This window comes from Atractosteus spatula, chromosome 25 (genome assembly GCF_055471065.1).
Source record: "Atractosteus spatula isolate fAtrSpa1 chromosome 25, fAtrSpa1.hap1, whole genome shotgun sequence".
In the NCBI taxonomy this organism is placed as follows: domain Eukaryota; kingdom Metazoa; phylum Chordata; class Actinopteri; order Semionotiformes; family Lepisosteidae; genus Atractosteus; species Atractosteus spatula.
In genome coordinates this window covers 10,907,398-10,929,763 of record NC_142730.1, presented here as the reverse complement: position 1 = coordinate 10,929,763, position 22,366 = coordinate 10,907,398, and the positions used below count along the sequence as shown (strand labels likewise).

Sequence of the window (22,366 nt, the reverse complement as noted above, 5' to 3'; positions counted from 1 at the left end):
CGGTCCGGGAAAGCGCTCCGATGCTGCCAAGTCGCTCAGCGCTGGTGCTCGTAGCGAAGAAAACACTTGAGCTCGACACGGCTTTGTCAATATTCTGTATTTTAACTGAAGACACTGGTGGTTTACGGACTAGGTAGGGACCTGCCGAGGCTCGGTATCGCGGACCCGATTGTTCTTGATCTGTTTCTCCTGGGCAGATCGAGCTGTTATTGTGTTAACACGGTGTTCAGTGAGAGGGCGTTAAAAGCTCTTAACCTGCTGGAGTTTTATAAAAGCCCAGAGTGCAGATCTGAACAGGAATTCATTGCTGCTTCTGTTCCTGTCTCTGCTTTCACTGATGTGAAGAATTTGCTTGTGTCCTCAATATCCCGTGTCTGCCCTTCAGCCTGTTGGGTTGTATTCCAGTAGGACCAGCTGGTTAGAGAGAGGTCTGTGGTGTCTAGTGGGTCTGCTGCTGGCCTGTCAGCAGTACCTTGACTCCCAGTGTGTGAGAAGCGCCGCCCAGCTCCCTGCTTCACTGTGCTGTTCTACTGGCTGACTGACAGGTCCAAGATGAGCCCGAAGGAGTGCAGCTGTGAGCCCAGCAGGGTGAAGTGGTTCTCCTCCTGTGTGCAGCGCACAGGCTGCCAGTGCCCCGGGCCAGGTATGACACAGCTGGATCTAGACCAGTGCCCCCTGAAGCCAGTCCCCCCACACACTGACTCCTGGCTTCCCTTTCCACTGGGACCCCATCCCTGGGCTCAGCTCTGACTGACCTGAGGGGCTCTTCACTGTCACCCTGCAGGTCTCCTCAGCTCGAGGCAGAGAAAGCAACAGCAGTCTCTTCATCTTTTCAACTAAATGATGATTTGAGCAAAAATAAATAAAAGATATAACATAAAATATAATAATATATTATATTATATAATATAATAATAAGATATAAAATAATATAATTTAGTGCGTGAGAGTATGTTTAAGAAGACTAACATCCATGTAAGGTATGAAACTATTGAAAGTGTTGAAAATGCGTAATTCACAGTGGTTATGAAATGAGCTGTGTCTGAGTGATGTACTGCAATTATTCTTTCATTTATATATAATTGTAAATTTGGGAAAAGCAAATGTATATTTATGAAGATCTGTCCAAGTCGTTTTGACTGGGTGTGAGAGAAGCTGAATTAGAGGCTCTAATCCCCTTAGAGCAGCAGAAGGAGGTTCTCCACCTGGGAGCAGAGCTGCTGCCCTGATTCTTCTTCAACACTGAGATCCTCTGTTTGCTGAGGAGCAGCTGCTAACAGGACTGATGTGACCCAGAGAGCAGCTCTCTTTGTGGGCTCTAAAGGGTTAAGAAGTCCCAGTGGCTGCAGCTGTTATTCAGGACCATGAAAACAAAACCCTGCACTCTGAAGCCTCCTGCCCTTAGAGCAGATCTGTATTCCTCTCTACTGGAAAACTATCCGGGGTGAAAGAGTCTCAGCTTTTATGGGCTGTGCATCAATAATCATTTTGATCTCTATAATTCTCAGACATGTGTCAGTAGGGTTTTAGGTCCCTCAGACAACAGGTCGGTTTCAGAGTTTTCTCCCTAGAAGTCTGTGCTGCGGCGACACCAGTGTTTCCCCTGTCTGTGTGTCTGCTGTAGATGAGGTCCTGGCTGTTCTGGAGGGAATGAGCAGCGCTGATAAGGAATTTGGGAAGAACCTGGTAGAAGAGCTGCTCTCCCTCCTGCAGAGGAACACCAAGGGGACACTGCCAGTCATCCTGGGATTCCTCGAGAGCCCCCAGGTAACATGAAGGAGCTCCCTACACACCTCCTGACATACTCGTTGCAAACGCACTCTAATCAGGAGCCCAGTGTGCTCCAGTATGCTCCAGACAGCATACTGTTTGTGCTGTTTCTTACAACTAGAGGTCAGAAGATAAGCCCTACCGTGTTGTTATCTTGACAGATGTGCTTGAGTGGAAGCCTGGGGTTTCTCTGTGTGCGTTTCCACTCCCTCGTGTGGTGAGCTGGGGTGGTTCTGCTGTTTCACACTCAGTGCCCGTTGGCCAGGCTGACTGGCCCTGAAGGAGAAGCCTTTGAACAGACACTCTTGGTGCTGTGATGAGAGCAGCAGTCTCACCCCTGGCTTTGGTTCTTCCCTGCTCTAGGTGACAACTGCTCATCGCTCTGCTGTCCTCCAGGCAGTGGAGAAGCTGCTGCGCAAAACATCTGCGCAGCATCTGGATGAGTCCTTGGCCAAGAGCACCGTCTCGATGGCCTTGAATGAGATGACTATGTCAGCGGTATGTAAACCCTTTTAATTCCTGCCTATCGAACTGTTGTCTTGCTGTAGTGCTGTGGTCTGTTTCCTTGCCTGTAGCACACATTGATGCATCTAATGGAAGCAAATCGTTGTGTGTTAACTTGTGTGCTCATTGGCTTGATCCAAGCTGTTGCTTCATCTCCAATACCATCGACTCCCAAGACGCTCTGATCTCTTTTTACTGTTGTTTCAGAAATGGCTGCCTGACTGGCAACAGCCAGCCAGCAACATTGTTGTTTGTGTGGTGAGAGACCACTACGACAGTACCATGGATATGGTGCTGTCCTACTTCCAGCCCGGAGTGCTCCCTCACCACGCGCTGCTTAATGCTTTAGGAGATATCTCCCGGAACTGCAGTAAGTTCTGTGCTGCTAATGGGGTGTGATCTGCTCAGATATATTCCGGATTTTTTACTGTGCTGTATTTCAAACTTCATGATACTGCTCGTATCTGTCCATTCAAGCCCTGATACATGAGCTTATTATGAAGGCTCAGTGTTTGTTACTCATCCCGCTGCTGAGTCTCCAGTGTTATCATGAGCCTTGGTCCCTACCCAGTGTGAAATGTGTTTTCTTTGAAGGTCGTGACATAGCAAGGGATATAGTGAGACTTCTGGACCTGCTGGTGCCTGTTCTCCCCCTTTCTGTGACTAATAAAATGAAGGCAATGATGGCTTTTGGTAAGTGTTCAAGCTGTCTCATTTAGGGGGACAGCTGTTATCAATGCTTGGTTCCACTGGCAATCCACTGACAAGGCCTGTTCAGACCGCTTCCCACTGAGCTACAGGACTGCTTTGATGTAGCTGAGGAGTGTAGCAGGCTGTTCCTCTCTTGTGTTGTCAGCATTAGAAGGCCTGTATGAGAGCTGGGCGAAATTCCAGGGTCCCGGGCAGTGTGTTCAGGACTGTTCAACTCAGGTCATGATAAGTTTTGATGTAGTGCACAGATGGCTGCCGTCTTCTGAGCCAAAGGTATGGGATCTTTAATCCAGTGTAGGTTATTTGACATCTTATTAATCATCCTGAATTCTCAGATGTTCTGCAGGAAAGAATGGACTTGAATGCAAAGAAAAGATGTGTCCATGCAGGCATTAGGGAAGGGTATCAAGGTCCAGGGTTCAGATCACAGTAAGCAAAGCTGAATAGGGTGCATTTATGAAGCAGGTTTTATTCATTGCTCAAAGCTGTTTTAACTGTCTGTGGTTTTAGACAAGTTTGCTTTCCTGTGACTGAATCCTTTCCTTGAGGATGATGGTGTTTGTGTTTTGCTCTGTCTGAAGGTGACGGCTTCCATTGTCTTGGCCCTGGCAGCTATGTGCTGCCTGCTCCCTGAGGAGAAGTTTCAGTGTGAGCTGCCAGCAGTTTTACAGGCCTTCCAGCCACTGTATGCAGCTGAGCTGGACGTCAGCTACTCCAGAATCAACAAGGTAGGCCTGTGACCGATGATGGGCCTTTAGGTGTACAGGTTGTGGATTGCGATGGCCGTTTCTTTTAGAGAATGGATTTTGATTCAAACAATCACTAGTAGCACTTTCCCAGTGTTCCTTTGTCCACTAGCTCCAGTGATGTACTGGTGAGGCCCAGTGCAGAAGAGGATTATGGTCTGTGGTGCCCCATGTGATTGTGGAAGGGTGTGAACAAGGTGGATCTGCCAGGAGTAGAGTCCAGGGGAGGTGTTATCCTGCTCTGTCAGATTTTTCTGTGTGATCACACTTCCAAAATCCTAATGCTAATGTGTTATTGCATACAGTGAGAGAGTGAGGCCTCTTGATGAAGCAGCAGTGCTTCTCCAGATTGACTCCAACGTGCTCTTCTTTCAGAGTCTGAGTGTGCTTGTGGAGGCAGCAGTGCCGAAGGCCAGACCTGTGCTGGAATCCCAGCTGGAGCAGCTGCTGACCATGGTGCACGTCCAGGTAATGGGGACAGCAGCCCGCTCACCTGCACAGAAAGACGTTACAGTAGTCAGTAAGAGTGTCTGTCTGAGGGGTGAAGCCCTCAGGAGCCTCATCAATGACAGCAGCTCAGTGCTGTGATCTACCCCTCTCCACAGCTCATGGCAACACTGAAGTGCCGTGTATTTGACTGCTGAAGCCCTTATTCATTCAGTTGAACGGATATTGATGACTCAGCTCATTTTATCATGGCATTAGAACAGCAGTCCATGAGAGAGCGTGCATGATGCCCTTGTGGGTGTTATAAGAGTGCTCTGGTGCCTGTCTGGTGTCCCAGGATCTGGCAGTGCTGATGGGGCTGTGTGCCAGTGTGCACCTGGATGTGGTGCTGTCTGTGCTGAAGAGACTGGAGACCCAGCTGACTGACCCAGCCTTCCCCTGCAATGAGCAGGGCTCTGGGGTAGGTGTACTGCATCAGAGTCCTGACAGACAAACAGAAGCTGCTCTTAATGTCAGCTTCTACGTACAAGTTTCAGCACCTTGATGTGGATTGTCATGCTTGTTACTACAGAGTGATTTCACCTGTGCCCTGATTCTGTGCTATGGGCACGTTGCACTTAAAGCACCTGCAGAGGATCTACTGCAGAGAATGGACACTGACTTTATGGAGAGACTGAGACCCCATGTCACCACTAAGGTAGGCAACATGTCCTCCTTTAAGAACAAGAGATCTGACAGAGTGAACCTCACAGCTCCTGTCTGAAGAGTGTATTCAACCACTGCTACATTCTGTAATGTGCGTCTGTAACGCAGGGAGGTATTCGTAACAACCCTCAGGCAAAAGTTCTTCCTTATTTGTTCTGCTACTTTCCTGCAGTGTCTGGGTAGAAATTGTTAATTATACTTGAACCTGATGGGATTGTTATGGGGAGGAGGACACAGGGATACAGTGTCCGTGGCTGTCCAGGCTGTGAGTGTCCATCACAGTCCAGGGCTGGTGGAGGTGAGGTGGTGAGGTGGCGTCTGGGCTGTCAGTGAGTGAGCTGCTGTGTGTCCCCCTGCAGGAGCCCAGTGTCAGACTGAGCCTGTGCCGCAGTGTTTGCATGATTGCACAGGCAGTGCACAGCGCCAGTCCCACCGGAGCTCCCAGCTTCCCTGCCAAGGCCAAGCTCCTGGCGACAATGATGGTCAGTGTGTCTGACGCAGCCGCCTGTCTGCTGTTTTCCCACACGGATGCTCTGGACAAGCTGTATCCTGTCACTGTGAATCGGAGAACAGATAGTTTGTGAGAAGTGATTGGAAGGGAAACTGTTTTGCTATTGATCAATACAGTTGTGTTTTTAGCTTTTGGGAAACACTGTTCCAGAAGTATTCAGAAAAATGACTCCTTTGTTCACACTTAGTGACATGATCCTGTGTCCTGTCTCTGAAGACAGCACTGAGAACTGCAGTAAAGGGGCAGTAGTGGACAACTTCAACAGTCAGTGTAACAGAGCTCATGTGATCTGTCTGGGATTGACCTGCTGTTCTTGTTCCCTGTAGGCTCTTGACCTTCTGCAATTCTTCGGCAGTGGTTACACTCTGGATGACAGCTTGAAAGAGAGCTTGAGGGAGGGGATATTATATCTGGCTTCACAGGACCTCAGACAGACCATCCAGTCCCTAGTGACCCTCACATCTCCCTCTGAGAGGTAGAGCACAATTCTAGCAGTGAGAGGCTCTTTGCAATGATAAAAGCATCACAACAACGGCACTGTGTTGTGGCGTCAGTGTTTTTGTATTTTAGCTCTGAGAATGGGTTTGAATGCAGAGCCCTGCACTCACAGCTGGGGGGTGTGAGGCTGACTCGGGGGTGTGTTTTGCAGCTCACTCCCGGAGCTGTGGCAGGTCCTCAGTACCAGCCAGGTGGTCTCGGAGACCGTGAAGCACCTGGCTGATCATCTCGACCTGATGATGGACATGAAGGTGGATGATCCAGCACTGGATGTAAGTGACTATAGAGCCCATCTGCTGGTGTTTCTAACTGAGCAGAGGACAGATAGTCAGACAGCTGACAGCTACAGCACGGAGGTACTGTCTCCCTGTAATATGTCGCAGCCCAATAGCAGGCAGAGAGACACCAGCAAGCAGGCAAGCGGCTGTGTGAGCAAACAGCTCCCTGTTTGCAGCACAGGGACAGGCTGGCGAGCACAGAAAAGCGTGGTGCAGACCAGCAGCCCAAAGCCACATCCAGAACAGGCCAGATCAAAGCTGGGTGAACACAGAGGCTCAGCACACAGCAAACTCCAAACTCAGAGCTGATGGTAATAAGCACAGTCTGTAAACAGACAGACACAGCACACAAGCACAAGAGGGTAATCTAGACAACAAAGACAGGGTGAAGCTAGGGGCCAGTATCCGAGGAGCAAACTCGGAAGTCAGGGAGAAGCTCGAGAGTTTAGGACCGAGTTCCTGAGCGCTGACGGACCAAGGGCTTGTGTAGCTTGAACCCCCTGAGGCGGGCGTGGTGGACAATTATCTTCAGATGTGGCTGGCTAGCACGTCAGTTTTAGCTGTCCCTTCTGCTGACCAGCAGCGACCAGCATGACCCTCCCTCAGTGTAACCCTTGTCCCAGCAGTACTGGGAATGAAGGCCGACTGGTGTCCTCCTGTCTTCAGATCCAAAGACACACGGAGGAGCAGCTGGCAGCTCAGAGCTCAGCCCTGACAGAGCAGGAGACCCCAGCTGAGCCAGTTGTTCTGCGGGCTCTACTGGGCTTGATCACTGTCCTGTCCATCGCAGACAAGAGTCAAGCCAAAGCACTGGTGCCCTTTGTGTACTGTAGAGCCAGGCCCTGCTTGGAAAGTGTAAGTTTTTTAGGATGTTCTTTATTCAAATATTGTGTCATTTGTTTTTGTGTATTAAATTGAAATATAACATTTTTAATTGTAATCAATTGGATATCCATGATTACAGTGTTTACCCTTTGAGCTACAGTGACAGTGGGCTCAGACTCCAGCCCTGAGAGGAGAAAATAAGTGGTGACAGTTTGTGCGTGTTTGTGTAAAGTTTCCCTATTGTCCTGTGTCTGTGTTACAGGAGAGCCCAGAGGTCCGCAGAGCCACAGTGGTTCTGCTGGGGCAGCTGGTCAGGCTGGGCTCTGACAAAGCCCGGCTCAACAAAGAGGTCCACAGCTCCCTGGTCAGCGTGCTGCTGAACCTGACTGACCCCAGCCCAGAGGCCATCCAGGTAAAGACACAGAGCTGCCGCTGGCTGGGCCCAGCCTGTGGGACTGTGGGTCTTCTCACGTCCTTCTTTGATAATGATACTTGTCACCTATCCAGTGTTTGACCAGCTTTGCAATCGGTGAAGAAAAACAACCCTACAGTCAGTATGAACTTGTAGCCTGGAAATCTAAACATTCAGAGGGTTACTATCAAGGATGTGTCAAAGGGTTTCAGGGCTGGCTGCTATTTTGTGACATTTGTGTAGTTTCTGTTTAATTTGGGCTCTGTGTGAAGATAAACTGGTTTTGACGATGTGGATTTCCCCAGGCCTGCTGGACAGTCCTACAGCACTTCACCCTGGAATGTGTGCTGTCCATGAAGGAGATGTGCAGGATCCTGGTGAGTGAGGTTCTCCTAGGGCTGGCTTCTGGGCTGCTGGTGAGAGAGGGGAGCACACCCTGCTTTTGGGACACAAACACACAAAGACTTGTCTCAGATTTAGGAAATATATTTGTGCTAAACCAAGCTTACACTGAGCACTAATTACAGTGAGTAAGAGCTGAAAGTGCCAGATTATAATCGCAGTAGTGCTGATGAGTTCATACACTCTCATTAGATGGATTAGAGGTGCTTCTCTGTAATGGAGGACTGTCTCTCATATGGGGGCTCCTGTACGGTAGTAGCGTGCTGTCTCACACTGCCCTGCAATATTCCCTGTGTCCAGATAACGAGTGGGCAGATCAGCCTGGCCCAGAGGCTTGCGCTCCAGGGTGCACACAGCAGAAGGGCCTGGGTTCGGGAAAGTGCTGCCATCTTCATTGGTAAGAGCTCAGAGACAATGAGAAGAGTGATTGAGACTCAGTGTAGAGGTGATGCTCCACTGGTAAAAGTGAGTTGTGCTGTGGTTAGTGATGGGGTTTTGCCGGGATGGGAATTCAAGCATTAAAAGGATACTCTGTAGGTTTCCCTTGAAAGCTTTGAGTCTGAAGGTGTTTGATCACTGGGGTTTTCTCAAAGGACTCAGGCTCTGATATGTCACGCTAGTAAAAGGCCTCTAGTAAGAAGGCTCTAGTATGTCTAGCTACAGTAGTCTCATTTCGGCAGCAGGACACTGGGCACCACTTTGAGCCTCTTCTGTCTAGTGTTTGAAATGCACTTTTCTGTCAGTAGTGAGGCAGGTTAATCAGACTTACCAATGTCACCAAGAAACACATTTCCATGAGCTGCTCCCCATTCCGAGTGTTGGCAGTGTGCGCTGGTGCAGTATCCTGTGTGGTGCTGTGTGTGCAGGAGCTCTGCTGTTCAACCCCTCTGTGTTTCAGGCCTCCAAGTGCAGCAGCTGCAGAGGAGACTCTGCTCTTGTTTCGCTCTGAGAAGAGCTCAGCGAGGTAACGATGCTTGTCTTTTGTGTCCAATATGTTGACCAGTTGTTCTTGTACAGTATATATAGACTCTAGTATTTTAGAGTCTGTTTCACCAGAAATTCTGGCTGTAGCCTCTCACACCATAGATACCCAGTGTACAAAGTTTTGAGAAGCTCAGAGCATGGAGATGAAAAATGTATAGTTGGCCTGTTTAGCAGATTTCTGTGGAATTGCACATCTGTAGTAGCGCTGCTTTATTTTATTCTTTTTAGAGACTTGTTCGGTCTGTGAATTACAGTGTGGCCGTTTCTTCCAGCTTCATACTTTGACATTTTTGACTACTGTTCCTTCTGACAGTGAAGAGAACACAGATGTCACACAGAAAGGATCTCACACTCCTTCTTTAACCCCACTGCATGAGGTCCAGACCTGCTGCTCTGCACAGTGTCTCCTAACTCACACCTGCTGGGCAAGAGCTGGATCAGCACTGCAGCTGTGTGTCAGGAGCTGAGCAGGACTGCAGGACCTCGTCTCTTTCCTTCCGCAGCCCTGAGGATCCTGCTGCAGGACCCAGAGCCGCAGGTGCGGGAGAGGGCTGCTGAAGCCATGGGGCTCTTCACCCGGCCCTGAGCAGCACTCTGGAGTCGGGGCGCCCCTCCCCAGCCACTGCAGAGACACCTGGGCGCCCCAGCTCACTCTGGACTGGACAGCACACCTCTCTCTCTCCTCCACACACACATTTGTGTTTAAATAAATTACACAACGTGTACAGAAGCTGGTTTTCATTCCAGAATGAATGAATGGTGCTGAACCAACACTGAAGTGTATGAAGCGCTTTCCTGTCTTCAGTCTGCAAGTATTCAGACAGGAGGAGCTGGAAACCAGCTGTTTCACACAGAAGTACAGAATACAGAGCAGTGAAGTGCAGGAGAGAGAATAACACTTGAGAGACAGAGGGGCGCAGGAGAGCTCAGGTGATTCAGCTTCAGCCCAAACCGGCGAGTCTGTCCACCCATCAGTCCGCTGACCTCCTGCGGCACAGCAGCAGGTCTCTGGTTCTCCTGGCCCACAGGGGTTTCTCACACCGCAGCCCTGCTGCAGTGTGCTGGGAGTCGAGCTGCTCTGGGAATCAAGTAGGAACATTATAATGCACAGTATAGCAGACAGATCTGCCTGTTGCAAATCTAGATCATTCTTTCATACAATCGGTGCAGCAAATGAACATGAATTGTCTTAGATTGGTTTGGTTGCAGATTTTTATGATCAGGAAAAGCCACAGTTATGGTGTTGTGTGAAAGACAAGGTAGCAGGTCTGTGGAAAGTGGGAGGAAGCCGTAGTCTAAAGTGATCGTGGGGAGACGCATGTCTGAGGTCATGTCATAAAGAAGAAGCGCTGCTCTGTGTCTTCACACACTTTCCAACTGACACTGGGAATAAGAGAACCATTTGCTTGTTGGAAGAGTAGGAAGAATACAATGTTATGTAATAACTTTCAATCAATTAATAATATTAATGATTATAATCACTGATTATGCGCATGTGTCACATAGTGGGAGCAGGATTGTGACGTAACATTTGGCGGTCAGGAGCGCGTTCCAATTTTACTGACTTGCTCAGAGCTCAAGTATGAAGCAAAGAAAACATCTCACCTTCTGAGCTTCCTTTTTCACTGCTGATTCAAGAGTCATGGCTGTTTACTGGACTAGGCAGGGACGTGCTGAGGCTCGGTCACACGGATCGGATTGTTCTAGTGCTGTTTCTCCTGGGCAGATCGAGTTATTACTGTGTGAACGTGACGGTCTGAGCAGGAAGGAGTTCAAGCCTCTTAGGTTTGGGGTGTTTTGTATTCACTAGAAGACTATGTACAGAGTGCAGATCTCAGGAGAAATGAATTGAATGATGTGCAAGATTTCCTTGCGTCCTTTATTTCCCCTTTCTGCCAGTTAGCAGAGGTGGATTGTATTCCAGCACGACAAGTTGGTAAAAGAGAGTTCTGTGGTACCTAGTGAGTGTCGCTTCTGGCCTGTGAGCAATACGTTGACTTGTCACGAGCGTGAAGCCATGTCTAGCTCATGTCTTCACTGTTTTGATACTTTTAAATGCCAGAAATGTTTAGTTATAGTAGAGTTGGAGGACAGAATTCATGTTTTGGGGGGCGCATTAGCACACTATTAGATGTTAACCACATTGAGGGATGGATAGATTCAGCTCCTTCAGAGCACTCAGTCATTTCAGAATTGGCTGCAGTCCCTCCTGGCCCAGCTGTCTCCAGGTCAGCGCCGGCACCAGCAGCAACCACACGCGAGCCCTGGGTCGCAGACAGGGGTCTAAGAGCTCAAGGACTAGACCCCCTGCACACCAGTCACCAATCCGACTGAGCAACGGGTTCTCTGCTTTAGGCAGCGCGTCTGTTGATGCAGATAAGGTGCTCATAATTGACAACTCGATAATCAGGAATGTTAGAAATCCTAACCATCACAATGCAGTGGTCTCTGTAAAATGCCTCCCTGGGGCCTGAGTTTCTGACATTGAGGCAAAACTAGACATTTTCCAGCAATTAAGTCTCCACCTTGGTTGTTCACACTGGAACTAATGATATAAAGTACCAACAATCCGAGGGGTATAAGAGCAGCTTCATTTCTATGTGCAAAAGAGCACAAAGAAAAATGTCGGAATTTAATTGTGTCTGGTCCCTTACCAATCCTATACAGAGGGGACGTGCCCTATAGTAGTTTGTACTCCCTAAATCGCTGGATAGAGACTTGGTGTGCATACAATAGAATAACCTTAATTAATAGTTGGGACATTTTTTGGGAATGGCTTTTATAAACGGGATGGTCTCCAGCTTAACCAGAAGGGATCATTAATTCTATCCCAAAATATAGCAGAGAAGCTGCTTACTTGACTACTAAGAGCACCAACCAGGCCTCAGCCATGTGATCTAAAATCGTGTGCTGTCTGTACTCCCAGCTCTAGTTCACCTCCTGTACCGACCCAGGTTCTCTACCACACAGCATCCCATCAATCACATTACTATCCAGAACCAGATAGGAGTGTGAATAGACAGAGTATTGCAACTATCACTAGACCGAGATTAGAATTCAGACGTTCCTTTAGGGCCTCCTGTGTTGACAATTTAATCTCCATTCCACTGGTAAACCTAAATCAGTTAAAACATGAAACTACCATAAAATGCTCCCTGTTAAATGTTCGCTCACTGGGCAACAAATCAGTTCTGGTTAATGATATGGTGCTTGACACCAACTCTGACCTGTGCCTACTAACGGAAACCTGGCTTTGACCCACTGACACTATTCCTGTAGTTGAAGTCTCACCTAATGGCGAAACATTTTTGTAGAAAGCTTGTTGCTCAGGGCATGGAGGTGGCCTAGCAGTCATCTTCAGTGAGTCTCTAAGAAATGAATTAAAAACTATTTAATGACTTTCACACATTTGAAGCAATGCTCCTTAAAATAGCTCCTGAATCATCTACATACATTCTTTTAGTGTACAGACCCCCCGGTAGATCCTATCCCCACTCAGCTAGTCAAAGATTCCCTCGAAGTACTGGCAGGACCTATAATTAGTATGATGAACATGTCCCTCGCATCAGGCGTTGTACCTGATCAATTTAAGGTAGCGGTTGTTAGACCGCTCCTTAAGAAGCCAAATTTGGACCGACAAGTTCTTAACAACTACAGGCCTGTCTCAAACTTTTGATCACAGGCTTGAGTCTGAGGTTGGCTTATGTGGAAACGTCCTTAATTGGTTTACTTCATATTTAACTCAGCGTTTTCACTATGTTCAAATGTCTAATAATTGTACTGCTTCGTCAATGTCACAAGTTCAATTTGGGGTACCACAGAGATCAGTGCTGGGACCAGTATGGTTCTCTCTTTGCATGCTGCCGCTAGGTCGGAAAATACGAAAACATAATATTAACTTTCATTCATATTCTGGTGACACTCAAATGGCAACTCTTCTATTATCACTTTAGTTAATTGCACTAATGAAATAAAGACTAGGATGTGTGAAAACTTTTTGTTACTCAACTGAGGTTCTATTGTTTGGAGGCAACAATACTGACAGGACTACTATAACTTCAGCACTGAACTCAGAGGATTTAAAAATTTGCCTGCAAGACTCTGCACGTAACCTGGGCATCATAGTAGACACAAGGCTCTCGTTTAACTCTCATGTTAAAACAGTATCTAAAACATGCTTCCTATAGTTAAGAAATATTGCAAAACTAAGGCAGTTTCTCTCCACTCAAGACACAGAGAAATTAATACATGTTCTTGTAACAGCAGGTTAGACTACTGCAATGCCCTACTATCAGGGAGCACCCTCCAATCTTTCAACACCTTACAGCGAATTCAGAATGCAGCAGCTAGAATTGTTACTAGGAGCAGAAAGTACGACTATATAACCCCCATACTTAGCTCTCTTCATTGGCTTCCTGTCAGGTACAGGGTGGACTTCAAAATCCTTCTACGTACTTACAAGTCTCTCAGAGGTCAGACACCTGTCTATCTAATGGACTTATTAATGTATACCATCCAAATCGCCTGCTTAGTTCACAGAACGCAGGTCTTCTTCACATATTAATAAAATAACAGTTGTTAAGACTTTAGTTACAGGGCCCCTAGCTTATGGAACAGTCTCTCACCCCATATGTCAGGATTCATATCCAGACTGAAGACCTACTACTTCAGCCTAGCCTATAATAATAATAATAATAATAATAATAGTAATAATTGCTTACACTTATAAATAAATATATATATTTCTGGACACTCCACTCAAAGCGCTTTACAGGTAATGGGGATCCCCTCCACCACCACCAGTGTGCAGCCCCACCTGGATGATGCGCCAGTCCTCCCCACACACCAGCTCTCAGTGGGGAGGAGAACAGAGTGATGAAGCCAGTTCAGAGATGGGGATTATTAGGAGCCCATGATGGGTAAAGGCCAGGGGGAAATTTGGCCAGGACACAGGGGTAACACCCCTTCTCTTTTCGAGAAACACCCTGGGATTTTTAATGACCACAGAGAGTCAGGATCTCACTTTTATGTCTCATCCGAAGGACGGCACCTCTGTCACTATTCTGGGGCATTAGGACCCACACAGACCGCAGGGTGAGCGCCCCCTACTGGCCCCACTAACACCTCTTCCAGCAGCAACTATAGTTTTTTTCCCAGGAGTCTCCCATGTGATTGATAATTAATAAAGACTCACCTGAAGAAGGCTCCACGGCCGAAACATTGTGTTCTCTTTCTTCTTTTTTCAGTATGGAATAAACCTATTACTTGTTCATTAATAAAGTCACACCCATCTCCCATCCCCCATGTAACTGCAGCCTCATCTACAGCAGACACCTCACCAGTCTCAGTCTGAATTAATTAGGCAGAGGGAGGATGAAGACCATTAAAGAATCCTACTTAACAACAGATGTAATAAAGACTCAGTTCATTCAATTTCAATTCAAAGTAGTGTTACGAGTCCAGCTAATAAAACCGAAACTAAAATATAAACTATAAAATACTAAAATATAAAATTAATATAATATTTTACATTATAAAATATAAATGCGGGAGCTGGAAAATAATCCTGCAACCAATCTTTTCCGCAATTCGAAAAAACGAAATCAGACGGGGAAGCCAGTAATCCTAAATCAAAGCCGGGACCGAGAGCCGTCGTTCAAAGCAGAAAGCCGGGAGTCCGAAACCGAGGAGTGTACTTTCCGCAATCCAGAAGCCGCAGGTCCAACAAAGACAAGCAGTTCCAAGCCGAAGAGGTGTAAACGAGACGAGCGAAAAGCAATAATAAAGCTCACATGGACACCGAGCGAGGAGGTCAGGGAAGACTGTGCTTCAGTGTATAATGAGATGGTGGTGTGGTGGTGAATTAGTGATCCGGTAGGTTGCCTAATTCAGCGTGGTCTAGGCAACAGGGAAGCGGGGATCATAACAAGTACTGTAGCAAAGGAGCATTTTTTTCAAACATCAGCTGCATAGAGCCCTGTTACTCGGGAGTTAGTAAACGAGGCTCCCAAGTAGAGCTGGGTGTTGTAACTTGGACATTTCTATCCATCTCCTCCATCTGAGGGTTTATGGCAGAAACTAAACTGCACTCGGCCCAATACACAGCTCACCTGTGCTTCAGAATGGAATGTGTTCAACAACTGTACAGAATAGTATGTCTTCCAGGGCGCCTTTTTGTAGAAAGGAAAAGAATTCCCTCTTGCAAACAGGTTTCCTTTTCCTGCAGGTGTCACTCATCTAACATGCTTTATGCTCACCAGCTGAATGATACACGTCTGCTGTAGTCTTACCTGGCTGCTGCTTGAACACAGTGTCTTACTGATACATACTCCAGAGAGGCTCTTTCCATTCAAACTGATATAACTTCTGACACCACCTTTTGTTTGTGTAACCATGGAGAGTATCAATATCAATTAATTCTTTCGCACAATGTGTTTTACAAGAGTCTTATACATGCACATATACACTGTAGGTCGAGTTATTTTATAGGCTAAAATACCATATAATAATCCCATTTAAAGTATTGCAAAAGAGAAAGTCAACATACACAGGCACTTTCTATACTTTACACATGCAAAAGCTTTTCACATTGCACTCTTTCGGTAAGAGTGTTCGCACAAAGGACACAGAGATTTGCCACAAAGTGCCATTGCTGTTCATCATTCTTGAAAAGCTTGAAATTCCCCCTGATCTGCATTTTTTTTCTGCTGCAGTAACATTGTCACATATTGTCTGTTAACATGGAACAAGAAAGCAAAATATTTAATTAAAAAATAAAAATTGTAATATTATTTACCCAAGATATTTCCTTTTAGTGACTTGGTCAGTGACTTGTACAGCTGTTCAGCTCATTGTAAGCCACCATTAGTTCTATATGCAGTTCAAAGCCACAGTCAATTCTATATTTGTGAGCTTATTTGGGGAGCTGCTGGGATGAGACAAGACCTTTTCTCCTGACATCAGTCCAGTAGAACTGTGGACCAGCTCTCAAATGGGATCAACAGAGACTTCACTAGCTCACTGCTGAGGTTCAGGCAGAATATCCCACCGTGTTGACCTCTCACAAACATGCTTTTTTATTTACAGGTCAGACACGTTGTTAAGCAAGATGTTCTCAATGTGAAAATCTGAGCTGTTCTATGATCGATTTACAAGAGCTGATCTGTTCTACAATCTTGTGCAATGACCTCACATCTCTAGACAACTAATATCACAGTTTGTTTCCTGCTTTTCAAGGCACACAGAGCTGTCTGTTAATCTCCGGAAGGACACCTGATGTCAGGAACTAACGAGGGTTAGAACAATATCCACTGGTGCTCTAATAATGTTAGACACCAGATATTGCAACAGAAGGTCATAGGTCAACTGCATTATTTTAAAACTAATTTGACTAAAATCTCAAATTAAATTGAAGATATATCTGTTTCTCCTTTATGTGACAGGTGCAGATCTTCTGAAGGCTCTGCCCCAAGTTCTATAAACTTTGGGTAGAAATATTTCAGTGGTACTCAAAGGTGTTTGGGAAGAATATACCCCAGACCCTGAATTAGCACTCTCTGGTTGTTCAGAGACAATGTTCACATTAACCATCAGCACTGGCGTTTGGAATAATTGTGGCTGAACAAAATTGCCTCTATAGCACAAGCAATCTGGAGCCATTCCATGAGATCTGGGGCCCTTTTCCTCAATATATTTAAAAACATAGAGCTTTGTTAAATATCCCTGATAGTTTTATACAACCATTAATTGTGTGATTATGGTTGTCACAAATTTTGACTTAACAAGAAAACTGTTAAAAAGGCAGCAGCAAATTTGAGGATTTTTAATCTATTGTCTGTTTTTCATGTTTCTCATTAAAAATATCAAAGCTTTTTTGAAGATCCCTGATAAGTCTATCAAGAGGCCAGTCAGCCAAGCAGCAGTGCCACCTAGTGGTCAGAAAGCTGAGCACAGACGGGTAGGACTAGAACGAGATAAGATAATGTGGGAAAAATTATAAAGCAAATGTTAGGATATATAGTTAAGTAACATTTAAATCAGGAGATGCTATATAAAGACTGTACCACTAGTAATGCTTCATTTCAAATGTGCCGTCTGTTACAACAAAGATTTTGCTCTGGAATCAGCCCAAACCGTAAAGAGTGACCAGATACATTCTCAGGTTCAAGTGATTGTCCTGCACTGTTCAGGGGCCCAATTTAAGTACTGAAAATCCTAAAGGGCAACAACAAATCTACTGTATGACCTTTACCTTCGTGTATGGAAACAGGAGTCACTTCTGTGCACAACGTGTGGTCAAAAGTACTGTATGTACTGTATGTCCTTGGAGGTAGTGGCTGAGAGGAGAATGATGTCCAAACTAGAGGCCATCATGGACAACTTCTCCCATCCCCTCTATAACAGGCTTGCAGGAATGAAGAGCACGTTCAGCAATAGACTGATTCATCCACGGTGCGACAGGGAGCGCTACAGGAGGTCATTCTTGCCTTCTGCCATTAGACTGTATAACGCATCCACCTTGCGTCTTGGCAGAGGCAACATCGACAGTGACCTGTTTCTGGACTAAACGCATCTACTGCTACATCTGTTCTCTTTCTTTTTCTTTTTCCCATTTACAACCACTTTTTGTGCAATATATGCCAGGGACCTGTGCAATACAGTTATATTTATATCTATAGTTACATCTATATTTATATTCATATGTGTGATACGATTTTCTGTGTACTGTTCTGTTCTAGTTTGTTCTTGTGTGTCCGGACTGTGAGTAACTCTTGTATTGTACTATTATTATATAATTCGTTACACTGTGGCTGTGTTGTGTGTGTTAAGCTGCTGTTGCACTGCAATTTCCCTCACGGGATCAATAAAGTATCTATCTAACCATATTGTTGCAGTTGGTAATGATCTTTTGCAAAAACAAATGTCTTAATGACATTGTATCAGCAATTGTTACATACTCAGCCTACTTTAAAAGTTTAAATTTACATTAGGAAAGATAAATGGAAAAACTGCTCACAAGTACAGAAATAAAAATATAATCAGCTGAAAAAAAGTCACAGTTGAGATGATTGTACGCAATACTGGTTCACATGATTACAAATACACACACAACTCAGTAAAGTACTAATAGGTGTTATTTTTGTGGCATGTGTTGCAGGTATTCAGATGGCAACTGCATTTGAAATTGTACAAGTTCACCAAACCACATCCCACTCAACTAGTTACAGCAATGAAGTATTACACCTGAACTTGAGCTAAACCTCAGGTGAGGATTCAACCATGAAGATGAACTCAGCTGTGTGAAAAAAAAAACTGAAAGCACCCAGTCAACATGGTTAGGGATGTAATAGAAAGTTAAGACCAAGTGCTTTGCACCAACACATTATGGAAACAAACATTACACTGGAGTGGTTTAGGGTTAAGAGAGTGAAAGGCCTTGAAGACTCCAGTCACAGCCTCAACTTACATCCCTGTTTAGGGCCACTGGAAAAGACCAATCAGTGATGCTCCCCAAGAAACATAGTAGCATTTTAGCTAATCCATTCATGCACAAAAGTGGGACTAAGCTACTGTGGAAAGAGACTAGATATGTTTCATTATTAGCTTATTACAGGCAAAGGGCCATGTGGGATAAGAGCTTAATGTGACATCCCAGGTAGTCCTCCTCATAAAATCAGGAGGACTGGTTTTAAGTTCATTAACCAATTTGAAGTTAATGAATTAGACACCACAGAAGAACAGGGTTTTCCAGGCATTTTTATTGCAGCACAGAATAACAAGACGGGCATTAATGCCTCATTCCACTCGGAATCCTTCATGCAGCCTAGTCATGTCTGTCACTTCCCACTCAGGACCAGACCACCCAGGCTGCTCAGACCTGGCACCTCTGGACTCGGCCATCTTTGCACACAACCCAGAGGATTCCTCGGTCATAGGACACATGCCTGGCCACACCAGCTGCCCTTAGAGCCCACCACCTCCTGCCAAAGGGGTTACAGGCATCAATACCAACCCTGCAGGAAAAGGAACAGGGTTAGAGCAGCCTAGAATTAGGACAGTCGTTCATGCAACCATGTGCATTAACCCCTCCCCCAGCTCACCTCTTGAAGACCACTCCATTCCTGTCCACCCCATACACACTGCCATCTGAGCCCACCTCCACCAGGGACAGGGAGCCCTGGATGGGGTACCACCTGTCGGAGCCTTTGCAGGAATCCCCACTCACATCCAGCTTGACAAAGATCTGGTCCAACCTGTTCACTCCCCAGCAGCCAAAAGGCCCACAGGAATAGTACTTGAGGGAGCCCACAACAGGAATCCAGGGGATGTTGCCCTGGCCAGCATACTGCAGCACAGGCCCGCTGTTCAGGCAGAAGATGGAATTGGCAGCATTGACACCAACCACAAACTTGTCTCCACCAGCATCAATCTGGATGAGGGAGCCTGCAGAGGAGAGCAAAAAACAGCTGTTCTCAGCAGGGGGTAGTGCAGTGCTCATTCCTCAGTATGAGGTCATGAACACTTGAGGAGTGAAAGATGTTCTGGCTGAAAGCAGCCACTATCCATGGATAAACATGAAAGCTATCATTTCTAACCTATATAGATCAGCTGCAGCCTCACCTGGTTGCACTTGGATCCACCTTACCCGAAGCCACTTGAACACAAGGCTTGAGAGACTCACACTCCAGAGTCCTGCTGGCCCCACACTCACATGTTTCCCCTTCATGGCCAGAGAGACCCAGCTGTTGCCCTGGTAGCTGACCAGGTTGTCTGCATTGTCGACTCCACACACTCTTCCAGCACCAGCATCTATCTGCTTCAGACTGCCAGGCACAGCCCGACACTGCAGGGCTTCAGCTACAGACACTGGGGAGGAGAGGACACCACTGGGTCAATGATCACGTGGAAGCAGCCTGGGTTTAAGGCAGCATTAAGGCAACATTTAAGGGATCATAAGCATCTGACACTGAGGGACTAAGTCAATATACGAGGACAGAAGTAACAAGCCAATAGGGCATTAATGAATCAGCAACAGCCACAAGTGAACAGAGCTCAATGCACAGAGAATCAAAGGCTTGCAGAATTTCAAGAGCACACAAACATCCAAGTCATGGATTTAACACTCAGGCAACATCTCTACTCAAGATCAAATAACTATACTGAAATCCTTAAATACTAGCAGCATGCAGTTAATCCTCCCATCTGCCTTTGTGCTGCCCCTTTTAGTCAAAGCAATAAACCCAAACCTTACCTAGAAAGAATCCCACAAGCAAACACAACACACAGCTTCTCCCTTCCATGTTGATGAATGATCACACAAACCTTATGTATAGTATAAGCAGCCCCCGGTGGCCTTTATATACTCAAGACTGCTGGGCTTCAGGTCCAACACACACCTGTCTAACCAGGTGTTAAATTGTGAACCATAACGAGCTGCTGATTGAATCACTCAAGTATCAATTACAGAAGACATCATTAATTATATTCTTTCCATAGACCTTATCCTCAGGGTTTGGGAATCATGGCGACAAAAACTGAAATTGAAGCCCAGTGCTTCAGATAGTCACGAGCTGGATTAGTACTAGTATCAGCAGGGACATCCTCCAGTAGTGCAGGTCAGGGGTGGTCTAAATTAGATAACGAGACAAATAGTCCCAGATTAAAGATTAAATTTTTCTGAGCACTTAGAGGAAAATATCTGGGCCCTAGATTGAAATATTCCATTTGGATAGCACAGTGGTGTGGATTTTAGGACTGTAGCCTCACAGTTCCTGGGGTTGATGTCCAACTGAATTTCCTGCTGTGTGGAGCTTGCATGTCTTCCATGCGGATTTTCTCTATGGGATGTAATGGAAAGTTACTGAAAAAAAGTGTTTTATCCTAAATATGTCCGTTTACGGGCAGAGCTGTGTTGTAAAAGCAGCTGGATTCTTAGAACAAACTGTGATTGTACCCAGCGAGTCAAGGCCATGGGATGTTCTAAGAATATGTTTATCTCTGTCCCAGCAAAAAGGCGATGCGTAACTGCACGTAGCTGTCTTCTCTGTCCTAAGGCTAAGACCTATAAGGACTGGAAAATTACTGTCTCGCCTGTCTTTGTTTTACTAACCAACCATAATGAAGTAAACAAATTGAGGTGTTGCATCAGCTAGGTGTATAAAATAATGGACCTTTTCCTATTTTACTTTGAAAATCAGCTCTCACTTGCTGCACAGACTGGTGGTTGCTGTTTTTCCCTATTGCGCAATATGAATAAATGCCTTACTGAGTGAATGAGAACACCTCTCCTGGCTCGTCTTTGATAAAATTCCAAGACAGGGACCACTTTGCTACCAATTTAGAAAGGCATCCTGGCTTTTCAAAGTAGTTTACATGTATGTAAAAAGTTATGTCAATGATTAAAAAATTGCAGTTGGAGAAAGTGTGGACATTCAATGGAAGTAGATAGATTGATACTTTATTGATCCCATGAAAGAAATTGCAGTGCAACAGCAGCTTAACACAGACAACACAGCAACAGTGTAATGAATGATACAATAATAATAATACAATACATACAGTACAATCAGTACAGTGAGAAGTGCACTACGAAGAGTTACTCACAGTCCAGAACACACAAAGAACAGTACACAACAAAGTCGTATTGCACAATATAAATATGAATATAAATGTATTGCAAGGGTCCCTGGCATATATTGCCCAAAAACGGTTTTAAACGGGAAAAAGAAAAAGAACAGCTGTATCAGTTTACTGTACAGTCCAGAAACAGGTCCCTGTCAATGTTGCCCCTTCCCAGACACACAGTGGATGCGTTGTACAGTCTTATGGGAGAAGGCAAGAATGACATCCTGTAGCGCTCCCTGTCGCACCGTGGTTCGATCAGTCTATTGCAGAACGTGCTCTTCAATCTCACAAGCATGTCATAGAGGGGATGGGAGATGTTGGCCATGATGGCCTCTAGTTTGGACACCATTCTCCTCTCAGCCACTAGCTCCAGGGGGTCCAGGCCAGACCCAATGACGGAGCTTGCTCTCCTGATGAGCTTGTTCAGCCTGTTAGAATCCCCTGCTCTAATCCCAGAGCCCCAGCATACCACTGCGTAGAAAATGGCGCACGCCACCACCAACTGATAGAACATGTGTAGCATCTTACTACACACATTGAAGGACCTGAGCCTCCTCAAGAAGTAAAGTTGGCTCTGACCCTTCTTGTAGATGGCCTCGATGTTCTTAGACCATTCCAGTCTATTGTCGATGTGCACTCCCAGGTACTTGTACGAGTCCACCATCTCCATGCCACTCCCATGGATGTAGACAGGAATATGTTTGACGCTTTTCCTCCTGAAATCTACCACCAGTTCCTTCGTCTTTGTTACATTCAATTGCAGGTGGTTCTCCCCACACCACTCCACAAAGCTGCTAACCTCTTCCACTGCACTCTTCCTCCTGCCCACTCTTGAAACATCCCACTGTAGCGGCAAGGCTTATTAAAATACAGGAATTAAGTTTGCTGCTACCTTGCCAGTCCCTCTCTCCTTCATCTCAGTGGTGCTGGATACAGAGAGGCCATTCCA

At 45.9% G+C, this 22,366-nt stretch overlaps 2 protein-coding genes across 2 annotated transcripts; one reads left to right on the top strand and one right to left on the bottom strand.

Annotated features, from left to right (window-relative positions):
- Positions 1–552: 552 nt before the first annotated feature.
- LOC148815422 (uncharacterized) lies at positions 553–9,516 on the top strand. The gene is made up of 19 exons (XM_088905736.1): positions 553–643; positions 1,625–1,767; positions 2,134–2,268; positions 2,482–2,644; positions 2,869–2,967; positions 3,131–3,258; positions 3,567–3,713; positions 4,107–4,199; positions 4,516–4,638; positions 4,750–4,875; positions 5,243–5,365; positions 5,721–5,869; positions 6,044–6,164; positions 6,837–7,025; positions 7,258–7,407; positions 7,713–7,784; positions 8,110–8,206; positions 8,708–8,773; positions 9,297–9,516. Exons 1-19 carry the CDS (start codon positions 553–555, stop codon positions 9,377–9,379), a joined length of 2,298 nt encoding a protein of 765 aa, XP_088761862.1. The 3' UTR covers positions 9,380–9,516.
- A 9,148-nt stretch (positions 9,517–18,664) lies between these two features.
- On the bottom strand, positions 18,665–20,093 carry LOC148815421 (fish-egg lectin-like). Its single transcript, XM_088905771.1, has 4 exons — positions 20,045–20,093; positions 19,414–19,659; positions 18,894–19,236; positions 18,665–18,806 (listed from the first exon to the last, which is right to left on the bottom strand). The coding sequence occupies exons 1-4, from the start codon at positions 20,091–20,093 to the stop codon at positions 18,665–18,667; spliced, it is 780 nt and encodes a 259-aa protein (XP_088761897.1).
- Positions 20,094–22,366: the final 2,273 nt, after the last annotated feature.

What these genes read in the sequence shown, in the direction of transcription:
- LOC148815422 (XM_088905736.1), top strand. Translation starts at nt 553, where the DNA reads ATGAGCCCGAAGGAGTGCAGCTGTGAGCCCAGCAGGGTGAAGTGGTTC. An exon ending in ATGAGATGACTATGTCAGCG is followed by an intron (nt 2,269 to 2,481) that starts GTATGTAAACCC and finishes CTGTTGTTTCAG; the next exon opens with AAATGGCTGCCTGACTGGCA. An exon ending in CCAGGCCCTGCTTGGAAAGT is followed by an intron (nt 7,026 to 7,257) that starts GTAAGTTTTTTA and finishes TCTGTGTTACAG; the next exon opens with GAGAGCCCAGAGGTCCGCAG.
- LOC148815421 (XM_088905771.1), bottom strand. Translation starts at nt 20,093, where the DNA reads ATGGAAGGGAGAAGCTGTGTGTTGTGTTTGCTTGTGGGATTCTTTCTA. An exon ending in GCTTGTGGGATTCTTTCTAG is followed by an intron (nt 19,660 to 20,044) that starts GTAAGGTTTGGG and finishes TCTCCTCCCCAG; the next exon opens with TGTCTGTAGCTGAAGCCCTG. An exon ending in AATGGAGTGGTCTTCAAGAG is followed by an intron (nt 18,807 to 18,893) that starts GTGAGCTGGGGG and finishes CTTTTCCTGCAG; the next exon opens with GGTTGGTATTGATGCCTGTA.